Raw genomic sequence first — 21602 nt, forward strand, 5'->3', positions numbered from 1 at the left:
GCGGTTTGATTCAAAGGTTGTTTTAGGTGGAAAGAATTCAGACATCATCACTCTCACCCCAATTAAACAAAGTAATTTGTTCTGAATATCAAAATTGCTTCTGGGAAGCAAAAAACCCTCCCTTTTGAGGAAAAAAAAAAGGAAAAACAAGTCCAAAGGTAACCATGACCTTTTTTAGTCCCATCAGGGAGGCCCAACCTGACCTTAATTAGTCACGGAAGGCCCTTTCTCTTCAGGGGACAAGCAACAATAGCCTTAGAGGATTTGCTACGTTTGATCAGAAGCTCCTTCTCTCTCACCCCATGCACACACACACCTCTTCTCACTGCATGTAGGAAACTACATTTCTGGACACGGGCATGAGGTGGTTCATATTGTTGAGATCCTGGTCCCTATGACCTATAAAAAAGTAAATGGACAACCTCTACTTTAGAAAGTCCCATTTCAAATTCAGCAGAAATAGTTCTACTAAAAGGTAAGTGCAAGAAACATTAATTTTTAAGAAATGAACTTCCATTTGTTTAAGGAGAAACTAAAAATAAAAGAATCACTAATTTTAGTTCTTGATCCCTTTGGGAGCCATGTATTCAGCAAGAGAGTGTACATGAACACTCGGAGGTACCCACAGACGTTTGCACAAAAGAACTAAAGCAGTGTTGGTTAATTGTAGCAGCCCAAACTACTGCTTGGCTTCAACAGCTATGTTATACAAAGGCCATACGAAGAAATAGACTCATAGTTAGGTCGGATGAGGCTCATAGCCTTAGGGTCTCCAATTAAACAACCATCACCAGTTTAGACAAAGCAAAATCTGGTCTCTACAAAATAAGGAAAAGTTATCAGATTCTCCCTTAAGAGTTAAGGGTGTTTTTGGAGTAAAAAATAATTTTGAAGGGTGAAAAATCACACACAGTGTTGATCATAGCATGTTGGAGCCTCTTCAATGTGGAACAAAGGTGAGAAAATAGAGCTCATGATAAGTGGTTCAGCAAAGCTGGACCAGTGTGAGGGGTGGATAGAAATATGCTATGACACAAGCAAAATCCCAATGTAGGGCAATGCCAGAAAGGATTCTGTCTTCTGGGCTGATGAAGCAACATTAGAATAAGAAGATCTGAGAAAATATTGACAGAGTTAAATGAATCGAATTGCTCATCTGCTTTTTAACAGCAAAAGATCTCTACAAAATATTTGTGAATGATAAAAGGAAAATAATGAAAGGCAAAGTGTAAAGAAATAAAATGGTGATTCTCAATTCTGTGGGGACAATAGGAATCAAGGAGAGACAATAGTTACCTCTCTATTGTGAGAACTAAGTTGTAGATGGACTCAATTGGATTTTTGGACAATATTTTATCTTTATGTATATATATATAATATAGTATATATATATATGTATATATATATATATATAGTAAAGCTACTGTATAGTATATATATATATATATATATATATATATATATATATATATATATATATATATAGTAAAGATACTGTACAGAGGGGTTACAGTTACATGAGTAAGGTAATGAGTACTTTTCCTCTTGAATATTGTTGTCCCCTCCTTTGTTTTTCCCAGCCATCCCTTCCCTCCCTATCTCCCCAACTTCCCCATCCCATGCCAAGTTGTAAAGTTTGTTTTTTCTTTTGTCTTGGTTTTTAATACATCTTTATTGTAAAAAATATTGTACAGAGGGGTTATAGTTACATGAGCAAAGTAACGAGTACATTTCTTATCAAGCATTGTTACTTCCTCCTTTGTTTTTCCCCCACCTTCCCTTCCCTCCCTACCTCTACAACTACACTCCCCTCCCACCTCTCTGCCTAAATTGTAAAGTTCAGTTCTCAACATAGTGTCTTGTACATCTCTTTGTTATAATGGGTCAGCCTGTATCTTTGTTTCAGCATTTTGTTATTTCCCTTCCCCTCCCCAGATTAGAAAAATGTATATACAAAATGAAGGCAGGGTACTGGAATTAAATACAGTAAAAACAGGGGTTATACCACGGGGGAAGAATATATGAAAGAACCAAAAGAAATCACATAGTACATTATAAATACATTACAAACAACAGCAATAAAAATAAACCTTCTTGTGTCTCTATCTTGGGGTTCATTTCCCTTTGAAAAATGAAATTAAAGCAGAACTAAGGAAGTGGAAAAACCTCCCATGCTCCTGGATTGGGAGGATTAACATCATGAAAATGGCAATACTGCCAAAGGCTATCTACAATTTCAATGTGATACCTATCAGTAGCCCAACCTCATTCTCCAATGGGATAGAAGAAGCAATCCAAAATTTACATGGAACAATGAAAGACCTCAAATAGCAAAAACAATCCTTAGCAGAAAGAACAGTGCTGGAAGAATATCAATACCAAATTTCAAACCATACTTCAACTGCATTTTGTTAGATAATGAGACAAAAAGCTCAAAAGATGCTCAAATTGTAAATGAGAGATTGGATGGATTTGGTATAATTTCTCAGATGTATAAATATAGATATGGAGGTTTAAAAAATTGATGCATTTGAGATGGGTGCCACTTTGAGATATTTGTGGGATTCCCAAGGCTCATAAGCAATGATGAGAACCCAAACAGATGATTGAAAAACGTATCTAGACTTTGGGAGTGAGATCAGTCTAGGAGTCAAGATTTGAGACAGTTTTATGCAGGATGACAGTAATAAAAATACAATAATTGAGAAGGCAGAGAGTAAGGACCACTCATTGTCCTTTTATGCAAAAAGGAATGGATAAAACTCTAGTCGTGTAGAACAGGGGAAGAGGAGAGCATAGGAAGAGGAGCCAGGAATGAGTCTATGAAAGAAAAGAATATGAGAGGACATGTAGAATGAAAATATTAAACAAATGAAGTACTCATTGTTTTTTCAACAGGAATAACTTCAGACCTGAGATGGAGGTTGGAAACCACACCACTGTGACAGAGTTCATCATTCTGGGCTTAACAGAAGATCCTACACTTTGTGTCATCTTCTTTGTGATATTTCTAGGGGTTTATATCATCACTTTAGTAGGCAATATCAGCATAATCACTTTAATAAGAAGCTGTTCCCAGCTCCACACCCCCATGTACCTGTTCCTTAGCCATCTGGCTTTTGTGGACATTGGATCTTCCACAGCAGTCACACCGATAATGCTTGTAGGTTTCTTTGGACATGGAACAGCCCTCCCTGTGGCTGGCTGTGAGGCTCAATTCTGTTCTGTTGTGTTGTTTGGGACAACTGACTGCTTTCTGCTGGCAGCCATGGCCTATGATCGCTATGTGGCCATTTGTTCACCCCTGCTCTACTCAACCCACATGTCCCCCAGAGTTTGCATTCTCTTGGTGGCAGTGTCCTATCTGGGTGGTTGTGTGAATTCTGGTACATTTGGTAGTTGTTTACTAAGTCTGTTCTTCTGTGGACCCAATCAGATCGATCACTTTTTCTGTGATTTTTCTCCTCTGTTGAAACTTTCCTGCTCAGATATCTCCGTTGTTGAAATGATCCCATCTGTCTCTTCTGGCTCCATCATTGTGCTCACAGTGTTTGTCATCGCTGTGTCTTACATCTCCATCCTCACCACCATCCTGAAGATGCGCTCCACGGAAGGCCGACACAAGGCCTTCTCCACCTGCACTTCCCACCTCACTGCTGTCATTCTGTTCTACGGGACCATCACATTCATTTATGTGATGCCCAAGTCTAACTACTCCACTAAGCAGAACAGGATAGTGTCTCTGTTCTACACAGTTGTGATCCCCATGTTGAACCCCCTGATCTACAGCCTGAGGAACAGAGATGTGAAGGAGGCCCTGAGGAAGATAACTGTCAGATTGTATTTTTAGCATTTACAGTTTGAATTTAAGTGGTGTATGTGTGTGTGTGGGGGTATGTGAGTGTGTTATTTACCTCTATCACATTTCGTGTCTACTACACGCAATTTAGTGGAGTGTTTGAGGTAAACGTCATATTGCTATGTTCCCTTACCTTTATGTATTTCTATATCAATTGAAAGACATCTTGAAATCAATACCATTATAGTAAACTTTTGCAGATATCAAGGACTTTTTATTTATTTAGCAAGCAATAATTTGCTCGTGCTGTTATACCAGACTACATTCCACATGTATCATGTGCCTCTATTGCTCATATCAATCACTTTTTATCCTTTCAAGTCTCATTTTGTGTACCATTATTATTTTTAACCAAGAAATATTCCTGGAAGATCAAATTAGTGAATATTCCTTCCTGAAGACCATTGGATATGAGATTAACATTTGAAATCAAAGATTCTAGCTCTAAAACTTCTATGATGTTACATTTAATTTTCATAATAAATCTACTATTCTGTTGGGATTATGAATTCCATTCAATTTACAGATGAAAAACCTGGGTCTTAGCCAAAATCATTTGTTCAAAGAAATATAGACTCAATTCTCTGTTTCTATGCTTTGCACACTTAACCTACACTATAATATCACCATTAGCCTAGTTAGCATGAGGACACTGTAGAGGATTTTCTTGGTGGTGTTCGAACTTGGTTAGCCCTTTCCGTCAATCATTGGACAGCCTTATGCTAAAATGATCTCACTTGTGCAGACACTGGAGCAAAAGTAAGGCTAAGAACACTGGATTGATTCCCATCATTTAGAAATATGGTCTTGACACCAGAATCATAGGATTTGGCTGGAATTCTAGCCATGCTTAAATACATATTAGAGCTATATCATTGAGCTATTATAAACTTCATTGTTTATACAGATTTATAAGGGCTTTAAAATCTGAGCATTGAAATTTTTTCTTTACACCTCTGGTTTCATCGATCCAGATCTAAGGAAATTAGAACTTGTAAAAAAAAGCCTTGTAAATACCATCACATGGCACTACACATTTTTATTTTGAAATGTAACTTGAAAGGGTAAGTAGTGACTTCTTGAAACATAGAAACTTTAAAGCAAATATTGAGACAACTGATTGCAAGATTTAGAATGGCATCTGAATGGAAGCTTTAGAATCTAATTTTCCTTCTTCCAGTAATGGATTGAAAGATATGAAGGCTTGAAGGTATTCAAAATGTCTTAACAAAATGGAAAATATTTGTATTATATTAATTAATTTATTTGAAAGTTAAAATTTTTGTATTACTATTATAAAGGTGGTTGCATTTACATAAGTCAGATAATGAGTACATTGCTTATTTGTTTTGTCAGTTGTGGGTCTTCAACTCTGGGACTGGGAGCTGTCCCTCAGCTCTTCAGCTCAATGCTAGTTCTACCACTTAGCCACAACACAATTTCTGTTTTTTTCTGGTGGCTTATTGGAGATAAGAGTCTCACAGACTTTTCTGCCTGGGCTAGCTTTGAACCACAATCCTCAGATCTCAGCTTCCTGAGGAGCTAAGAGTACAGGCATGAGCCTTCGATGCCTGGCTATGTGTAAATTTCTTTTTAAACAATGTCATCCCTTCCTTCACTTTCTCCCACTTTATCCCTCTTTTCCCCACCCACAAGTTATAGAAATTTTTATTGTTATTATTAAGGTGTTGTACAGAGGATATATCATTTCACAAATCTGGTTACAATATATCATTTTCAAGTAAATCTGTAAAGTATAATGATTTTTTCCAGTGGAAAATACAAAACAAAGAACTAAAGGTGGCAAAGATAAATTAAACACAGAAAATTATGTAGCAATCATATTGTAGGCAGTTTCTTTTCTTTTTAAAATGTCTCCTATCTGTGCTTTATTTACAATAAAGAAACTATAAAGCTAAACATAACATGTGGGAAGGATTGCTATATTCTCTTTTTTTAATTGTGAAATACTGTACAGAGGGGTTACAATTACATGGGCAAGATAATGAGTACATTTCTTATCAAGCATTGTAGCCTCCTCCTTTGTTTCCCCTTCTCGTCCGGATGTGATATATCCTGACACTCAAAACCATGTAGCTGTTTTAACATAATGGTTCACTGAGCATTTGCTGAAGTTCCAGGCATTCAGGATTACAAAACACCTACATTTTGACCTCACACATTTATTATTTGATTAAACCTGTGCTCACATTTTAATAAAAATAATTAGGTGTCTAGACCTGTAGTAAGCCCAAAGGAGAGTTACTTTCCCCAGCCAAGAATGTACAGCAATACTTTTTGGAGAACAAATCACTAAAACATATTCTTGTAATATGACTATATTCCACAAGGTAAGGACAATGACAAGATGTAGTAGTGAAAAGAAGTAACATTCATGCATTGTCATGAAAGCGCAAGATGTATGAAGACTAACATTTATAAAGCACTAAGAATGAAATGATGGAAGGGGAAAGAAGTGGGAGAATAAGGGGGGTAGTTCCAACCAATGTATGTTGTTTATACATATTAAAATGTCATGATTACAGAAGGTTTAATTTAGGGCTAATGAGTTGAGCTCCATTATTCTTCATAACTAATAGGTACTAATGAAAAAGAAAATTACATCTCTTTTTTTTTCTTTTTCTTTTTCTTTTTGTTGGTTGTGGAGCCTGAACTCTGGGCCTGGGCGCTGTCCCTCAGCTCTTCAGCTCAAGGCTAGCACACTACCACTTGAGCCACAGTGCCACTTCCAGCTTTTTCTTCTTATGTGGTGCTGAAGAATCGAATCCAGGGCCTCAGGCATGCAAGGCAAGCACTCCACCACTGAGCCATCTTCCCAGCCCAGAAAATTACATCTCTAATGAATTTTATATCTTACATTTTTAATGAAAAAGTGAATGATAGGGAAATTCTCAAATTTTTTCCTTCCTTCCTTGATTGTTTTTTTCCTTTTCTCTTTCTTTTGAGATGGGGCTTCACTAAGTTGCCCAAGCCTTGGTCTTAAGAGGAATCTTCATGTCTCATTCTTCTGAATAGCTTTGAATAAAGGCATGTGTCGTGTCCATCAACTCTCTGAGGATAGGCATCATGTCTTTCTCATTTTAGTGTCTTTGATGCTTACTAGCATCAGGCAAGAATACATCCAATGAATATCTGTAGATTTGAAATTTAAAATGCACATAAATATATTTACATGATGTCTATATAGATATGAATATATGGACAAGATCTCGATCAGTGCCTAGTATATCCAAAGAGCACTGGCAATATGGAAGCTTAGATTCCATTAGAAAGTGTATAAAGGATGGAAATTGTTATATTGAGGTTCAGAGAAGTAAGATCAATAGAGAAGAATATTTGAGAGCCTAGTATAATTTACCTGCCTCCCTTTGCTTTCTCTTTTCTATTTCTTGAGATGTGTAATGAACTGATTAATTTCTCACTGAAATTTAGGAAAACTAGGAGATAACTTTCACAAAACCTTTTTTTGATTCACCCCTTATATTTTATTCATTATTAATGTTAGTCATTTTAAGGAAATCAAACATTTTACTTCTGTAAAAAAAAATGGCATTTCGCAACTCAATGTTTTCCCCTGAAATTTTTAGATTCCAAAAGAAGACAATAGATCCTTTATGTTCTGTCGAGTTCTTCAAGTAATGACCTAAAGTCAAATAATTTCTTGTGCTTCATTTCAGGATGAAACATTATGTGACGTTTTCATGGCAGCTCAACTGCAATTACATTAATTAGGGTAGGTGATATTCTGCAGGCCCAACAAATGAACCTTGGAAACTCAGTGTAATCTAACATATCAGAGAGCAACATCTCACTTGCACTGTAATCTTGTTTTCTACATTTACCCAAAACCCAGGCTGGTGAGAGGAATCACTATATTACAGTTGTAACCTGTAAGGTTTGTCATGTGGAATAAGAAGAGTTAGTTGATCATTGGTCATTTAATTTCCTCCTGAAAAGACTCACATTTCCTTTCAAGGTGTCTTGGAAGTGTGGTCTCTCATTGAACTGAAAAATGAGGTAAATTCAATATTGCAGAATACTAGCCTGAGTTCTATCACCTTAACTCGATATTCAGGTTCTCAAAACTCCATTGCCATAAGCTTGCATTCAGCAGCGTGAACAGATTAAATGTTGCAACTATGAGTGCCAACTGTGTTGTGATCTAAGTCATTGGTTGTCTTAGAAGAAATGAATAGTATTTTCAAATGCTGGACAATATAATGTGTTTGGAGACAGTTGGTGAAGGATAGGCAGTAGACAAAAGTACTATCTAGATTTTCATATTTAGTAAGTTAACGATTATAGGAAACATACCAAATATGACAAGTAGAAGCTCAATTAATGCATTGTAATATCCACTGGTTTTTATTTTGATAGGTATATTCTAAAAGGATGAAGACTTGAAATAACACAGTGGTGACTGAGTTCATTATTCTGAGTTTAACAGAGGATCCTATATTCTGTTCCATCTTCTTTGTAGTTTTTCTAAGAATCTATATTTCTACTGTATTGGGCAATATAAGTATAATCATGTTAATCCAAAAAAGTCCTCAACTTCATACCCCCATGTACCTCTTTCTCAGCCACTTGGCCCTTGTGGACATTGGATATCCCACATCAGTCACACCTATAATGATTGTGAGTTTCCTAGGAGAGACAGCTACCATCCCTGTTGATGGCTTCATAGCTCAGCTTGGCTCTGATGTTGTTTTTGGTAAGGCTGAGTGCTTCCTGCTGGCTGCCATGGCCTATGATTGGTATGTGGCCATCTGCTCACCTCTGCTCTACGCCATGCTCATGTCTCACAGGGTTTGCATCATCTTACTGGTTGTTTCCTACTTGGGTGGGTGTCTGAATGCCTCATCATTTATCAGCTGTTTACTGAGCCTGACTTTCTGTGGACCAAATAAAATCCACCATTTCTTCTGGGACTTGCCACCCCTAGTAAAGCTTTCTTGTACCCATGTTTACATTGCTGAAATCTCTCCTGCCATCTCAGCCGGGTAGATCATTGAAATCATGCTATTCACCATCATCATCTCATACCTCTACATCCTCCACTCCATCCTGACGATGCACTCTACTGAGGGAAGGCACAAGGCCTTCTCCACCTGCACCTCCCACCTCACTGTGGTCATATTGTTTTATGGGACAGTCACGTTTGTTTACATGATACCAAAGTCAAGTCACTCACCTGACCACACTCAAGTAGTATCTGTGATCTACACAATGGTGATCCCAATGTTGAGCCCCTGATCTACAGCTTGAGGAACAAAGAAGTAAAAGAGGCCATGAGGAAATTGGTGGCGAGAACACATTCCTCATTCTGAAGCAAGTATACTGTGAATCTAGAAATAATAAATGGTTTGGTTTGATGGATGTTTTATGCTGTCTACTAGACTTACTTTAAGTGAGGAATTCTCTTAAATACACAATGATAGTACGTTGATTCATGTCTAGTTTAACTTTGTAGAGTCACAAAATAAAATGCATTATTTTTCACAAACATCTGCACTGAAATTTATGGAGTCTTTGATTGGAGAATTTTCCCCCTCTAATTAAATAATGTTGAAAATTAACATTGTGGAAGCATCAGTCACTGAAAGTCAATACGATTATTTAAATATAAATACTAATAGTCCAAGTCACTTCCTGTGGAAAATTTTGCCTTTTTTTGGATGCCAGTCCTGGGGCTAGAACCCAGGGCGAGGGTAAGTACTGTTCCTGAGTTCAAACCCAGGATTGGCACTAAAAAAAGCCCAGCACTAGCCTTTTCACTCAAGACTGAAGATAAAGAGTCTCATAGATTTTCTTACTCATGCTGGCTTCAAACTGTGATCCTTAGATTTCAACCTCCTGAGTAGCTATGAATACAGGTATGAGCCACCGGCATACAACTTACATTTTTTTCTCTTATACAGGGTTGTTATAACTATAGAAATCATGAAGCTATATATTATATACATGTCACTGAGATTAAATGAACTAATTTTCAAATACACAAACTTACTAATTTGTTTTGATTACTTTCTCTGCCAGTTATTGAGGTTTGTAAATAGCTAGCCATCAGTACATCTTCATTTTAATTTATTCCACTGCAATGTTTATGCTTTCCATATTTTAAAGCTTATTGCTTCAGTGGAGCTCAAATCTGTTTTGTGGTGTTGCTTGGGATGACCCAAGGCTTCTTGGTGGTTGTTATGCCAACAAAGTTGCTATGTGGTCATGTGATCACCCTGTTGTACATCATTAGTAGAGGCTTCCTATCTGAGTGTTCAGCTGTGTGAATGTTTACACATTTACTCATTATCCTTCTGTGGACCAAATCTGGAAATCATTTTTTCCCCTTTGTAGAAACTTTTCTGTTCAGATGTCTCCATTATTGAAGTTATCTCCTCCATCTCTGTTCCTTCACTATGCTCACAGTGCTTGTCATTGCGCTGTCTTATACCTCTATCCTCACCACAGTCCTGAAAACGCCCTCCACTGAAAGATGGCACAAAGCCTCATTTCCTGCGTCTCTCACCTCACTGTGGTCACCCTCTACTCTGACATCATGGGACACCCAAGTTCTTAGTTTAGCTAGAGTTTGATGTTAAGAAGACTAAGGAAGGCAGCCATCAGAATTATTCTTAGGATCTATTCTTTGAGCGGAAAATGACCTGTACGTTTTCATTTATCAGCATCACAATTTAGACCTACCAAATACTGCTTAATTGTCTGTTTAAGTAAAAATCTTATTCTAATTCACACTTTCAAACTCTCGAATTCAACAAGGAGTCATAATGAGATCAGTAATTTCAATTATGGCTATCACTGAGTTCCTAAAGATGCCAAGTACTTGGGCTAGGAAGGTGGCTCAGTGGTAGAGCACTTACCTTGCATGCATGAGGCCCTGGGTTCGATTCCTCAGCACCACATAAGCAGAAACAAAAAAGCTGGAAGTGGTGTTATGGCTCAAGCTAACTTTGAGCTGAAGAGCTGAGGGACAGCGCCCAGGCCCAGAGTTCAGGCCCCACGACCAGACCCCCCCCCCCCAAAAAAAAAGATGCCAAGTACTTTTCCTTAATTTACTTTATTTACTAAACAACAATTTGAATTTATTATAGGTCAGGTCTCATTGCAAACATATTACATTCATTAACTCATTTATTCCTGTCATGAATGCTGTGAAGTATTCTACTATTGTAAATTTGAAAATAAACACTCAAATGCCAAAGACATTGCCTAGATTACAGACAGTAACCTAGATAATCAGATGCAGGACCACTATTTGAACACCTGAAAAGCTTTCCAAATCCATTTTACTGTTTTATTTAATTTTTGCAACTGTTCTATGGTTCTGGTAACTTTAAATTCCTCTCAATGTAAAGATGAGAAACTGCATGTAGGAGAGGCCTAATAGTTTGTCCATATAGATGTGGTGTCCAGTGCTCTATTTCTAGAATTGATGCATTTATTCTATACTATTCCAAGTGACTTTCCCACTGTTAGTAGGCTGCATATTTAAAACTAAGCTAGAACTTTGTGTCATTCTTTAAACAATGAAATCAATGAGTAAACAAAAACCCCGTTGTCTCCCAAAAGTCTAGGTGATAGAGATCTAGGAGCAAGGATAGAGATAGAACTGGATGGTTTCTCATCTTTAGGAAATCAGGTCTTCACACCATGATCAGAGGATTTTTACTGTATGTCTATCCAATTTAATCTGCATGAAAAATATAATCCTGTTTCCACAACTTCAATTTATTTGTGGGAACTTAGAATGGTATCTTTTCTAGCCATTACAATAATGTTCTCATACTATAGTTCCAGAGGTCTCAATCAATAAAGAAATTAGGACTAGTGGCCAAAAATCAGAAATTCACTGAGTGCTGGTGACTCACCACTATAACGCTGCCTATCTTTGCCTAGGATGCTGAAATCTGAGGACCACAGTTTGAAGCCTGCTCAGGCAGGAAAGTCAGTGAGACTTTGATCTACAATTAACCATCAAAAAGCTAAAAGTGGAGCTCTGGCTCAGGTGGTAGAGTGCTAGCTTTGAGCTGAAAAGCTCTGTGACAGTGCCTAGGCCATGAGATCAAGACCCAAGACCATCACAAAAAAATCAAAACAAAAAACCTCCAGAAATTATATCACAAACCATGGAGAAAGACATTAAAGAGTAAGCCTACTGCTCAGGCTGGGAAGGTGGCTCAGTGGTAGAGTGCTTGCCTTGCATGCATGAGGCCCTGGGTTTGATTCCTCAGCACCGCATAAGCAGAAAAAGCCAGAAGTGGTGCTGTAGCTCACTGGTAGAGTGCTAGTCTTGAGCTAAAGAGCTGAGGGACAGCACCCAGGCCCAGAGTTCAGGCCCCTCAACTGACCAAAAAGAAAAAAAAAAAGAATAAGCCTACTGCCATTTCAGTGAGACTAGAAAGGGAAAGGAGAGATTTCCTGGGGTCCAGGCACTCCCAGCTCAAAAAAACTACTGAGACAACTATTGCTGTCTGTCTGTCTGTCTGTCTGTATGTTGTAAAGGTGATGTACAGAGGGGCTACAATTATATAAATCAAGTAGTGAGTATATTTCTTTTCGAAGTGTAACCTTTTCCCTCATTTAATCCCAGTTTTTTCCCTCCTGCCCCCCCTCCCCAACAAGTTGTAAAGTTAATTTTCAACACAGTGTTTAGTGAATATCACTGCTGCATTTGTTCACTTTGTCCTGTCATTTCTGTGCTATCAACCCTCCCAACAACAGATAGACTCACAAATAAGAAAAAAGGTACAGAAATTGAAAGCAGGGACAAAGTAGAAAACACACACACACACACACACACTCTCTCTCTAAAAATCAAAATAACTAAAAACTCTTGTTTCCCTTATTGGAGTTCATTTTGATAAACCTCATTTTATATGATCATATACCCATAGCTATTGAGCCTTTGTGATCCTCTCCTAAGAATATCCTCTCTTGGTCTCACTATGTGAAGGTTTAGAGTCCTGCTTAGTTTATCATATCCAAGTGTAACTTTTTGTCTTTTACCATCCATTGTGTTTACTAGTAGATTTATAGGCACATTCTAATTACCACAAATGAGGGAAACCAGTATGACTGCAAGTAGAATCATGTTGTTGCAGCATTATTTACCATAGCCAATATATGGAATCAACACAGGTCCCCTTCATGGATGAATGGATCAAGAAAATGTGGTATATGTACACAATGGAATTGTATGCCTCCATCCAGAAAGAATGATATTGCACCATTAATAAGGTAATGGAAAGACTTGGAAAAACATCATATTAAGCCAAGTAAGCTAGACCCAAAGAAACATAAGTTGAGAAAATTCTTAATGATACCTATAAACAATATTTACAATCTAATTTTCCTCCACCTAATTGTAATGATGTGAAAGAAGTAAAGGTTTGGAGATATAAAAACCTATTTTTTTGCAAAAAGAAAAATATTTATAGTAACATGAAATGAAGCATAGAAAATCTAAAATAGGACTTCATTTTGAGGTAGAAAATGCAGAATGATATCTCAAAGGTGACAAAAATAAGAAAGTCACTAAGTAACAGCATGTAGACATATGCTGTTTCTAATATCTCTTACTATACTCCACTTAAAAGAAAAAACCTTGAAACTAAAATAAATAAAATTCGAAAAAGACTTGACATGTACTGGCATTCAAAACTACATATTTGTCCTAAAAGGTTGAGCATACAGGTCAATCATAGGGAAAATGGAAGGTCAGCTTGCCATCGAGCAACAGCCATGGTGGGGAGGCAGAATAATACCAAGTGAGCCCATCTCATTCCATCTCATTAGATCTGTGGCTGCCAGGTGATCCTGGAGGTTCATCGCCCAGGCAGAATTACACTTTCCAAGTAGGGAATGAGGATGGGGTGAAGGTGAGCCCTTGGATTGGCCCCAATGAAACCTAGGGTAATAGGAGAATAGTATTGTTTTTTCATTTGTGTTTGTGTGAAGTATGATATGTTTGTCTTCAGTGATTTCCTCTTCCAATTTTCTGATTGGAAGGCACAGGCTTTTCCTGTTTTGTCTGTGTCTATAGATAGTTTTGAGTTGATAGCTTTGCTTTACCCTTTCCAAACACATGGAAATTTAATTAAACACAAGGGACCTGCTGCTATGTGGTTCACCAAGTGTTGAAACCTCTGAACAATTCCCTTTACAATCTTTCAGAGTATCTGCATATTTGCTTGTTGTATTCCATGTACAGTTTCTTTTCAGTAATAAGTAGGATACCCTGGGAAGAATGGGGTTATAGACATTATTGTATCCAGGAAACTATGCCTTTGAATATTTAAATATATTTATCCAGCTTATTATTTGTTTTGGTACAGAAAGCTAGTCTCGTCTGGGAATGTGAAAAGTAGCCTGCCATGTTCTGATGTGGACAACTCCATCTGTACTTCAAGGTTTTCTAGAAAGAAATGTGTCAGTAAAAAATGTCCTCTGTGTTCTCTTTATCCCTGCCCTCTTCCTCAGAGTGTATTCATTTTTTAGAGCGTATTCCTTAAGAGAATGAATGATAAAAGGATATTTTGAGCTTGATCTTTCACTTAACTTGTATTTGCCTCAGTTATATCCTCAGTCAGCAGACTTAATGGTTTAAACACAAAAAGAAGTTACATTCAGCCATCCATTAGTGAATTTTTTTTTTTTCATTCACATTAAATATGAGTTTAAGTATCATGGTCCATGAAAATTAGTTACTGAGGGACGACAGTGCTATTAGAGCTGTCTACATGAGCTTCTTTCATTGTTTAAGAAGAAATATTGAATAGGAAGCTACTAGTGCTATATTTTGAAGAAAGTGCACAGGATTTTTCTACACAGGCATTAACAAGGCTGTGAATTAAGTATAGAATTTATAAAAGGCTAGTTAGAAGGAAGCAAACAGCGTATAGGCAGATAGAGGTATCACAGGCAGGCATTGCTTAGGTGAAAGGATGCATGTGTTACAAGTAGAGGAGCTGCATGAGGGAGGGTCCTGAGGCTGCTAAGAACATGTCCATGGTCAAGGATTTGAAAGAAGACAAGAAGGTAGATTACGAGAGTGTGTGCATCAGGGTGAATGAGATTTTCTCCTAAGAACTTATTTAGGAAATTTTAAGACATATTGAGAAATTTTGATTTTTATGCTAAGGTCCATACAAACTTTATCAAGAAAGAAATTTTTTAGATGATGTCTATGGTTGGTATGTATGGCATAAAAAAGTAAGAAGTAAAAGGAATGCCTGTAAGGGGTTGTATTAGCTAGACTTCTCCAGGGAAATAGGATATATATATATATATATATATATATATATATATATATACATATACATATACATATACACATATACACACATATAGGTAAGCACGGACACATATACACACATATAGGCAGGCACGGACACATATACACACATATGTTCACAGATCATTCTATGGAGCAAGTGAAATGATAGGGACACAGATTTTAAGGGTGTACATTATGCAACTGTTGGACTGTAGTTCCCAAATCCACAGGCAGGTAAGCAGATTGAATATACTGACCAGAATTCCTGGAGATATAAACCCAGACAAGAATTTTATAGGCACACAGAGGTAACCAATACTACAATATGGAGATTGGAGATGGAGATAACACATACTATACCCATAAGGATGAGGCAAACAACGAGGAAACAATTGTGGGGACACTGACATCAGAGCAGAAGAACTCAAAGCAAACTGATAGGAAAAATGATTGCTTCCATTTAGTACACAGAAGAGTACAGTATAGAAGCATATAAAGAAAGAAAAGCTACTGAGAAAACCACCCACATAAGATAATAAGAGCTAATAGTCACAGACTTGTATGAACATTTTGGTTGAATACGCAGTATTGTAAATGGCAACAAAGAGATCTTATGCCATAGAAGAAAGATAGCTGAACTTAATCTGTCATTTCCAGCCTAGCAGATAAATTTACCACAATAAAACATATAAAATGATTTTGTGTCTTACTTAGTCATTTACTACCAGAATGTATAGCCAATCATAAAGATAGTCATCAATCATTTTTCAGGATGAGGTACTATTGAAAAATCAAACACTCTTAAAGATTTATATTAGCAGCAACATCGAATTTATGGCACAAAGTATTTTAAGTATAAATAAGATTAAAAATAACTTGAAAATAATATTTTATGGGAAACAATGTGATTTCTTAATTATAATTTAAGCTTATTAAAGGAAACTTGTTATTCACCTGTGACATAGTGGTTAATATCTGAACATTTACCAACCCTCTATATTTACTAAAAAAGTCACCACTGGAAATTTTTGTTTTTCAGTAAGTTTTTTTATTGTGAAAATACCATATAGAGGGGTTACAGTTACATGAGCAAAGTAATGAGGACATTTCTAATCTAGTATTGTTGCCTCCTCCTTTGATTTTCTTCTACCATCCCATCCCTCCCACCTCCTCAATTCCCCTCTCCGTGCCTAAATTGTAAAGTTCATTTTTCGACATAGCATCTTGTATAGCTCATTGTTGCAATGGGTCAATCTGTATCCCTATTTAAACATTTTGTTTTTTTCCCTTCCCCTCCCCAAATTATACCAGCGTCAAATACAGTGAAAACAGAGGTTATACGATGGGGGAGGAACATACAAAGCAACAAAAAAAATCACATGGTACCTTAAAAATATGTTAGAAACAATAACAAAGAAGAAAAAACCACGTGTGTCCCTATCTTGGAGTTCGCTTTGCTTAATTGACCACAGATTATTGCCTATCATTAACATTTGACTGTGATAGTATTACTATATAAAATATTGTGAACTAAAAGATACTAAGAAAATATTTTCCTACTCATCTGTCTTTTCAGTGCTTCCTTAATATCCTTGTTCCTGAGACTGTAGATCAGGGGGTTCAACATGGGGATCACTACCATGTAGAACACAGATATCACCTTGTTCTGGTCAGTGGAGTACATGGACTTGGGCAACACATAAATGAATGTAATGGTCCCGTAGTACAAAGTGACTGCACTGAGGTGGGAGGTGCAGGTGGAGAAGGCCTTGTGGCGGCCCTCAGTGGAGCGCATCTTCAGGATGGTGGTGAGGATGCAGATGTAGGAGATGGCTATGACAATCGCTGTGAACATAATTGATGAGCCAGCGGAACTTGAGGCAACAACTGTGATGATACTGACATCAGAACAGGACAGTTCAACTAAAGGAGCAAAGTCACAGAAGAAATGATTGACCCTATTGGGTCCACAGAGAGGTAAAACATAGACACATGTAGTAAAAGTGCAACCATTGAGAAAACCACCTGCATAAGCCACCATGATTAACTGGACACAGACTTGGGAGGACATTTTGGTTGAATACAGCAGGGGGTTACAGATGGCCATGAAGCGATCATAAGCCATGGCAGCCAGAAGGAGACAGTCAGTTGCCCCAAAGACAGCAACTGAGCCAAGCTGGAAGGCACATCCATGCAAAGAGATGGCATTTTTGTCCACTAGGAAGTTAACAAGCATGTTGGGTGTGACTGAAGTTGACAAGGCTATGTCAGCAAAGGCTAAATGGCTGAGAAAAAAGTACATGGGATGGTGGACTAGAGAAGAAAGTCTGATAAGGAGAATTGTGCAGAGATTGCCAGATACCGTCACCAGGTAGATGCACAGGATGATGAGGAAGAGGATGATTCGAAGGACTGGATCATGTGTTAAGCCCAATAGAATGAACTCTGTCACTGCAGTGTGGTTCCCATCCACCAGGGAATCCATCAGACAGTGGAGCTACTGCCAGACAAAGCTGTGATGAAAAGCTGATATGAATGTATCATATACATGTAGTTTTATTTTGCTTAACAGATGCATGCATTTATTTAAAACAAATGTATCAATTACATTTTGACTCTAGAGTTTCAATTTGTGCATTTATATTTAATGTCTAAAAAATTAAAGCAGAACATGAAAATTAGCTTCAAATATTGGGTCTTTGGCTTTTTACACGTGTTACAATATATGTAAATTTCCTCCCTTTTTTTTTGTCAGTTGTAGAGCTTGAACTTTGGGCCTGGGCACCATCCCTGAGCTCTCTTTTCAGAGACCTATCACTACCATTTTGAGCCATATCTCCACTTTCCAGTTTTCTAGTGGTTAATTGGAGGTAAGTTTCACAGACTTTCCTGCCTAAGCTGGCTTTAAACTGCCATCCTCAGATCTCAGCCTCCTGTGTAGCTAGGATTACAGGTGTGTGCTTCCCGCCCCCAGATTGTAAAGACTTTTAATCCTAAAGATTTAAAAATATGAGAATTACTAAAATGAAAAAGTTTTAATATAGTTAACAAAATAGATTTAAATGACTAAATGAAAATTTTATAGTAATGACTAGAAAGAAGTTAACATTTAACAATTGTTTACTATAGTTACACCCAGAAGATCTAAAATTTTATGTATAATTCTTTGAAATTCCCATGAGACTTTTAAGAATACTTTTACAGCTCCATTTTATAGTTGAACAAATGTTAAGCAAGTTCTCTAAGATTGCATAGAAGGTACTAGAAGCAGCATATGAACCTCCTGCAGGTTGAACTCAGTCCATCTCTTCAATCCATAATGTAAATGAAACAAAAACTGTAATGAACTAACTAATCATGACAATGAAGTTGAGATCACAGGTAAGCCAGGGATATCAGATTAGTTTTTCAGCTTTCTATCTGTTCATTTATAACAGAAGTACTCCCTTAGTCACATAGTTTACACAGCCAATCAGTAAAAGGTGTTTTAAGACAAGTTTTTAAAATGGGAAATACATGTTCTTAATAGAAAAACAGAAGAAATAGAAAGGAACTCATATCAAAGTTATAAATAAAGTTATTAACTGTAAATTTATGAGGTATTTTTAATGTTTCCATTTGCTGTCTTGTATCATGTCAAATGCCAGCCTAATTACTCTGTAAAACATTATGTTACTAATACTTAGAATATGAATGTTAGTTTTATTTTCTCAAACACAATCTATTTCCTGAATGCAACAATATTTTCTAATGGCAGTATTATAGCATTTAGGAATATTACCTTCAATAGTACAATGGGGTGGTCTGGGATGTAGCTCAGGGGCAAACCAAGCTTGCCTAACAAGTGCAACATCCTGGGTTCAATCCTCAGTACCAAAAAAGACAAAGACAAAAAAATAGTACAATGGGGAATAAATTTTCAGCAAACAAGGATAAGAAATTTTCCCAGGTTTACAAAGCTAGGGTTTAGTTTGAATCACATTGCCCAGCATTTTAGATTTATAGCATTATCTTTGACTAATGTGTCTGGTTCCTGTTAATAATAGAGCATTCAACCAATAGATACAGCAAGTTTTCTACAAGATACTTACTTTAGATTAAGCCCTAAAATCCTTTGAAAGCTAGCGAATGTAATAACATTGAGGCTGAGGTCTAAATTTAGGTATGGTTAAGGACTATCTGAAATTCTGATCATAAAGTGGATGAATAAGGAATAGTGGGAAACTGAATTGTACCTATTTATTTTTATGAATATTCCTATGGAAATTTAAGTTCACCCAGGTAAGTTTTTTCTTTGATAGTGGATAGCTTGATTTGACCTCTGATTCTAGACTAATGTATATGAATCAGATAATTTTTCGTGTTGTAATTTTCTCAGGTGCAGGAGTCAAATTGAAAAAATAATAGACTCATTCGTAGAAGTCAATCTTACCTCTTGAAATAAGGATTCATTCATCTTATAGTAAAAATGCAGTTATTAAGATTATATACTAGCTCTTCTGACTTTTATTATTTGACTTTGGAGAAAAGCATCAGAAGAGTAGAGATTCACATGTGCATTCAAATATACCAGTGATCATTATCACATTCTCAAGTGAATAATGAAGAGTTTAGTTCACACAAACAGAAATAATCTTCAAGGACTCTGTCAATGCTCAAGCGTAATTTCTTTCCATGTACTAATTGCTTTCATTTTGTAATTATTTGGAGTACATTATTACAATGATCTCATAGCTAAATGTTTGTTCCTATTTAACTTTAGTATTTCTGTGTAAAGCATACTAAGATGTAAACAATATAAAATGGAATATCTAACATGTATTCCTCTCAACATCTGTTTGTTTCACTTTACTGTAACAAATGTAAGAAAACTTTAAGGAATATGAAAGACAGGATATGTAAACTTGAATTTTAGACAATTATTTAAGATGTACATATGATATTTATATCCAAAAGTATAAACTAACAGTTTGGGAATAGAGAACTGTGAGAGAAAAATGGTTTGGATGACCTCCAACTAGGACTTAGTCTTCTCAATACATTAGCCACTTGATAATGGATTGTACGATATGCTGGAAGAGAAGTGAGTGATGATAACCTTTAATGTGAAGATTCAATGTAATTCATTTGCCAGTTGTAATTAAAAAAACCTTGACTTTACCTTTCTTAAGTTCCCAAGATACATACATAGGTCAGGAATAGAACTAACCAACTTTCATTCAAAGCTAATCTGGCAAGCATTGTGCTTCCCCTTGGCATATGTTATCTTCTTCAATCTTCTGAATGGCTCAATAGCTAACTATTCCCATTGTCCTATTTAATAGAAGTAGAAAGATGAAACTGATGATTTGAAGGTTCAGAGGACAGTACTTGGGAAGAGATGATCAACTGTAAGTTTGGTGCTACTTAAATGCAAAGGAACTTCAGGGAGGAGGAGATCTACTACAAATGAAATAAAAAAACAAAACAAAAACAAAACCCCCAAATCAATAATCCAGTCTCCAAATGGAGAGTTGAATGAAAAATTCAAAATTATATGTGAATCCCTCTGAGTGGTACCTTTTAAGAGCATCAGCTGGAATTTGAAACACTTGAACAAGAACCTCACCCCCCCACACACACACACAAAGACTCACACACTACTCAGGATACTCTTCAACCTTTGAAAGGAAATTTTGCTATTTCCAGTGAAATATGTTTGTTAAATACTTCCCTCACTGAGATTAGGAAGAACAAAGGCCACTCTCACTCCTAATAGTCAATGTTTTCCTGGAGGTGCCGGCAGAAAATAAGGCAAGCAAAAGACATAATCTGAAGAAAGATCAGACAAGGAAGAATTGAAACACTTCAACTTGTAGATAGCACATTTGTAAAAACATTGAATTGTAGGTAGTAGCAATACTGGAGCAAATGATTGGAAATTGAAAATGGAAAGTTAACAGTATGTTAGAAAAAAAAGACTGACTTAAGAATGCCAATATCACCTATAAGTGTGTAGCATCTGGATGGGAGAATCTGAGAACCTCAAAATTATGTCTTGTGGATCATTTACTAAAACCAAAGCCCGTTACATATTCTCAAATGAAAATGCTCTCTGTAGCATTTATCTCAAGAAAAAATTATCATTTGAATGTATATCTTTGCTGCATTTTTAATATTTTATGAGTTGTAATAAGAAAGAGAGATATCTTGGCATCCAGGCAATCCCAGTGCATCAGGTATTGAGTCAACTCTTAATGTCTACAATAAGAAGGATTTACAGTCTATTCCCCTTCACCCAGTGGAATTATGTCAAAAGTTAGGCTGGGAAGCATAAGAAACCATTTGTGTGTGTGTGTGTGTGACAAAGAGATTTCTAGTATACCACTAAGTAAAATGTAAAAAAAAATTAAATAAGATCCTTTTTTATTGTGAAAATACTATACAAAG

General features: G+C 36.6%; 2 protein-coding genes and 1 pseudogene across 2 annotated transcripts; 2 read left to right on the forward strand and 1 right to left on the reverse strand.

Moving 5' to 3' along the window:
• Positions 1-2917: 2917 nt before the first annotated feature.
• LOC105995022 (olfactory receptor 491-like) lies at positions 2918-3850 on the forward strand. The gene has a single exon (XM_013028689.1). It carries the CDS (start codon positions 2918-2920, stop codon positions 3848-3850), a length of 933 nt encoding a protein of 310 aa, XP_012884143.1.
• A 4422-nt stretch (positions 3851-8272) lies between these two features.
• Positions 8273-9210, forward strand: LOC105995109 (annotated as a pseudogene).
• A 7503-nt stretch (positions 9211-16713) lies between these two features.
• On the reverse strand, positions 16714-17658 carry LOC105995073 (olfactory receptor 478-like). The gene has a single exon (XM_013028740.1). The coding sequence runs from the start codon at positions 17656-17658 to the stop codon at positions 16714-16716; it is 945 nt and encodes a 314-aa protein (XP_012884194.1).
• Positions 17659-21602: the final 3944 nt, after the last annotated feature.

Source organism: Dipodomys ordii, unplaced genomic scaffold (assembly GCF_000151885.1).
Source record: "Dipodomys ordii isolate 6190 unplaced genomic scaffold, Dord_2.0 Scaffold113, whole genome shotgun sequence".
Taxonomy (NCBI): domain Eukaryota; kingdom Metazoa; phylum Chordata; class Mammalia; order Rodentia; family Heteromyidae; genus Dipodomys; species Dipodomys ordii.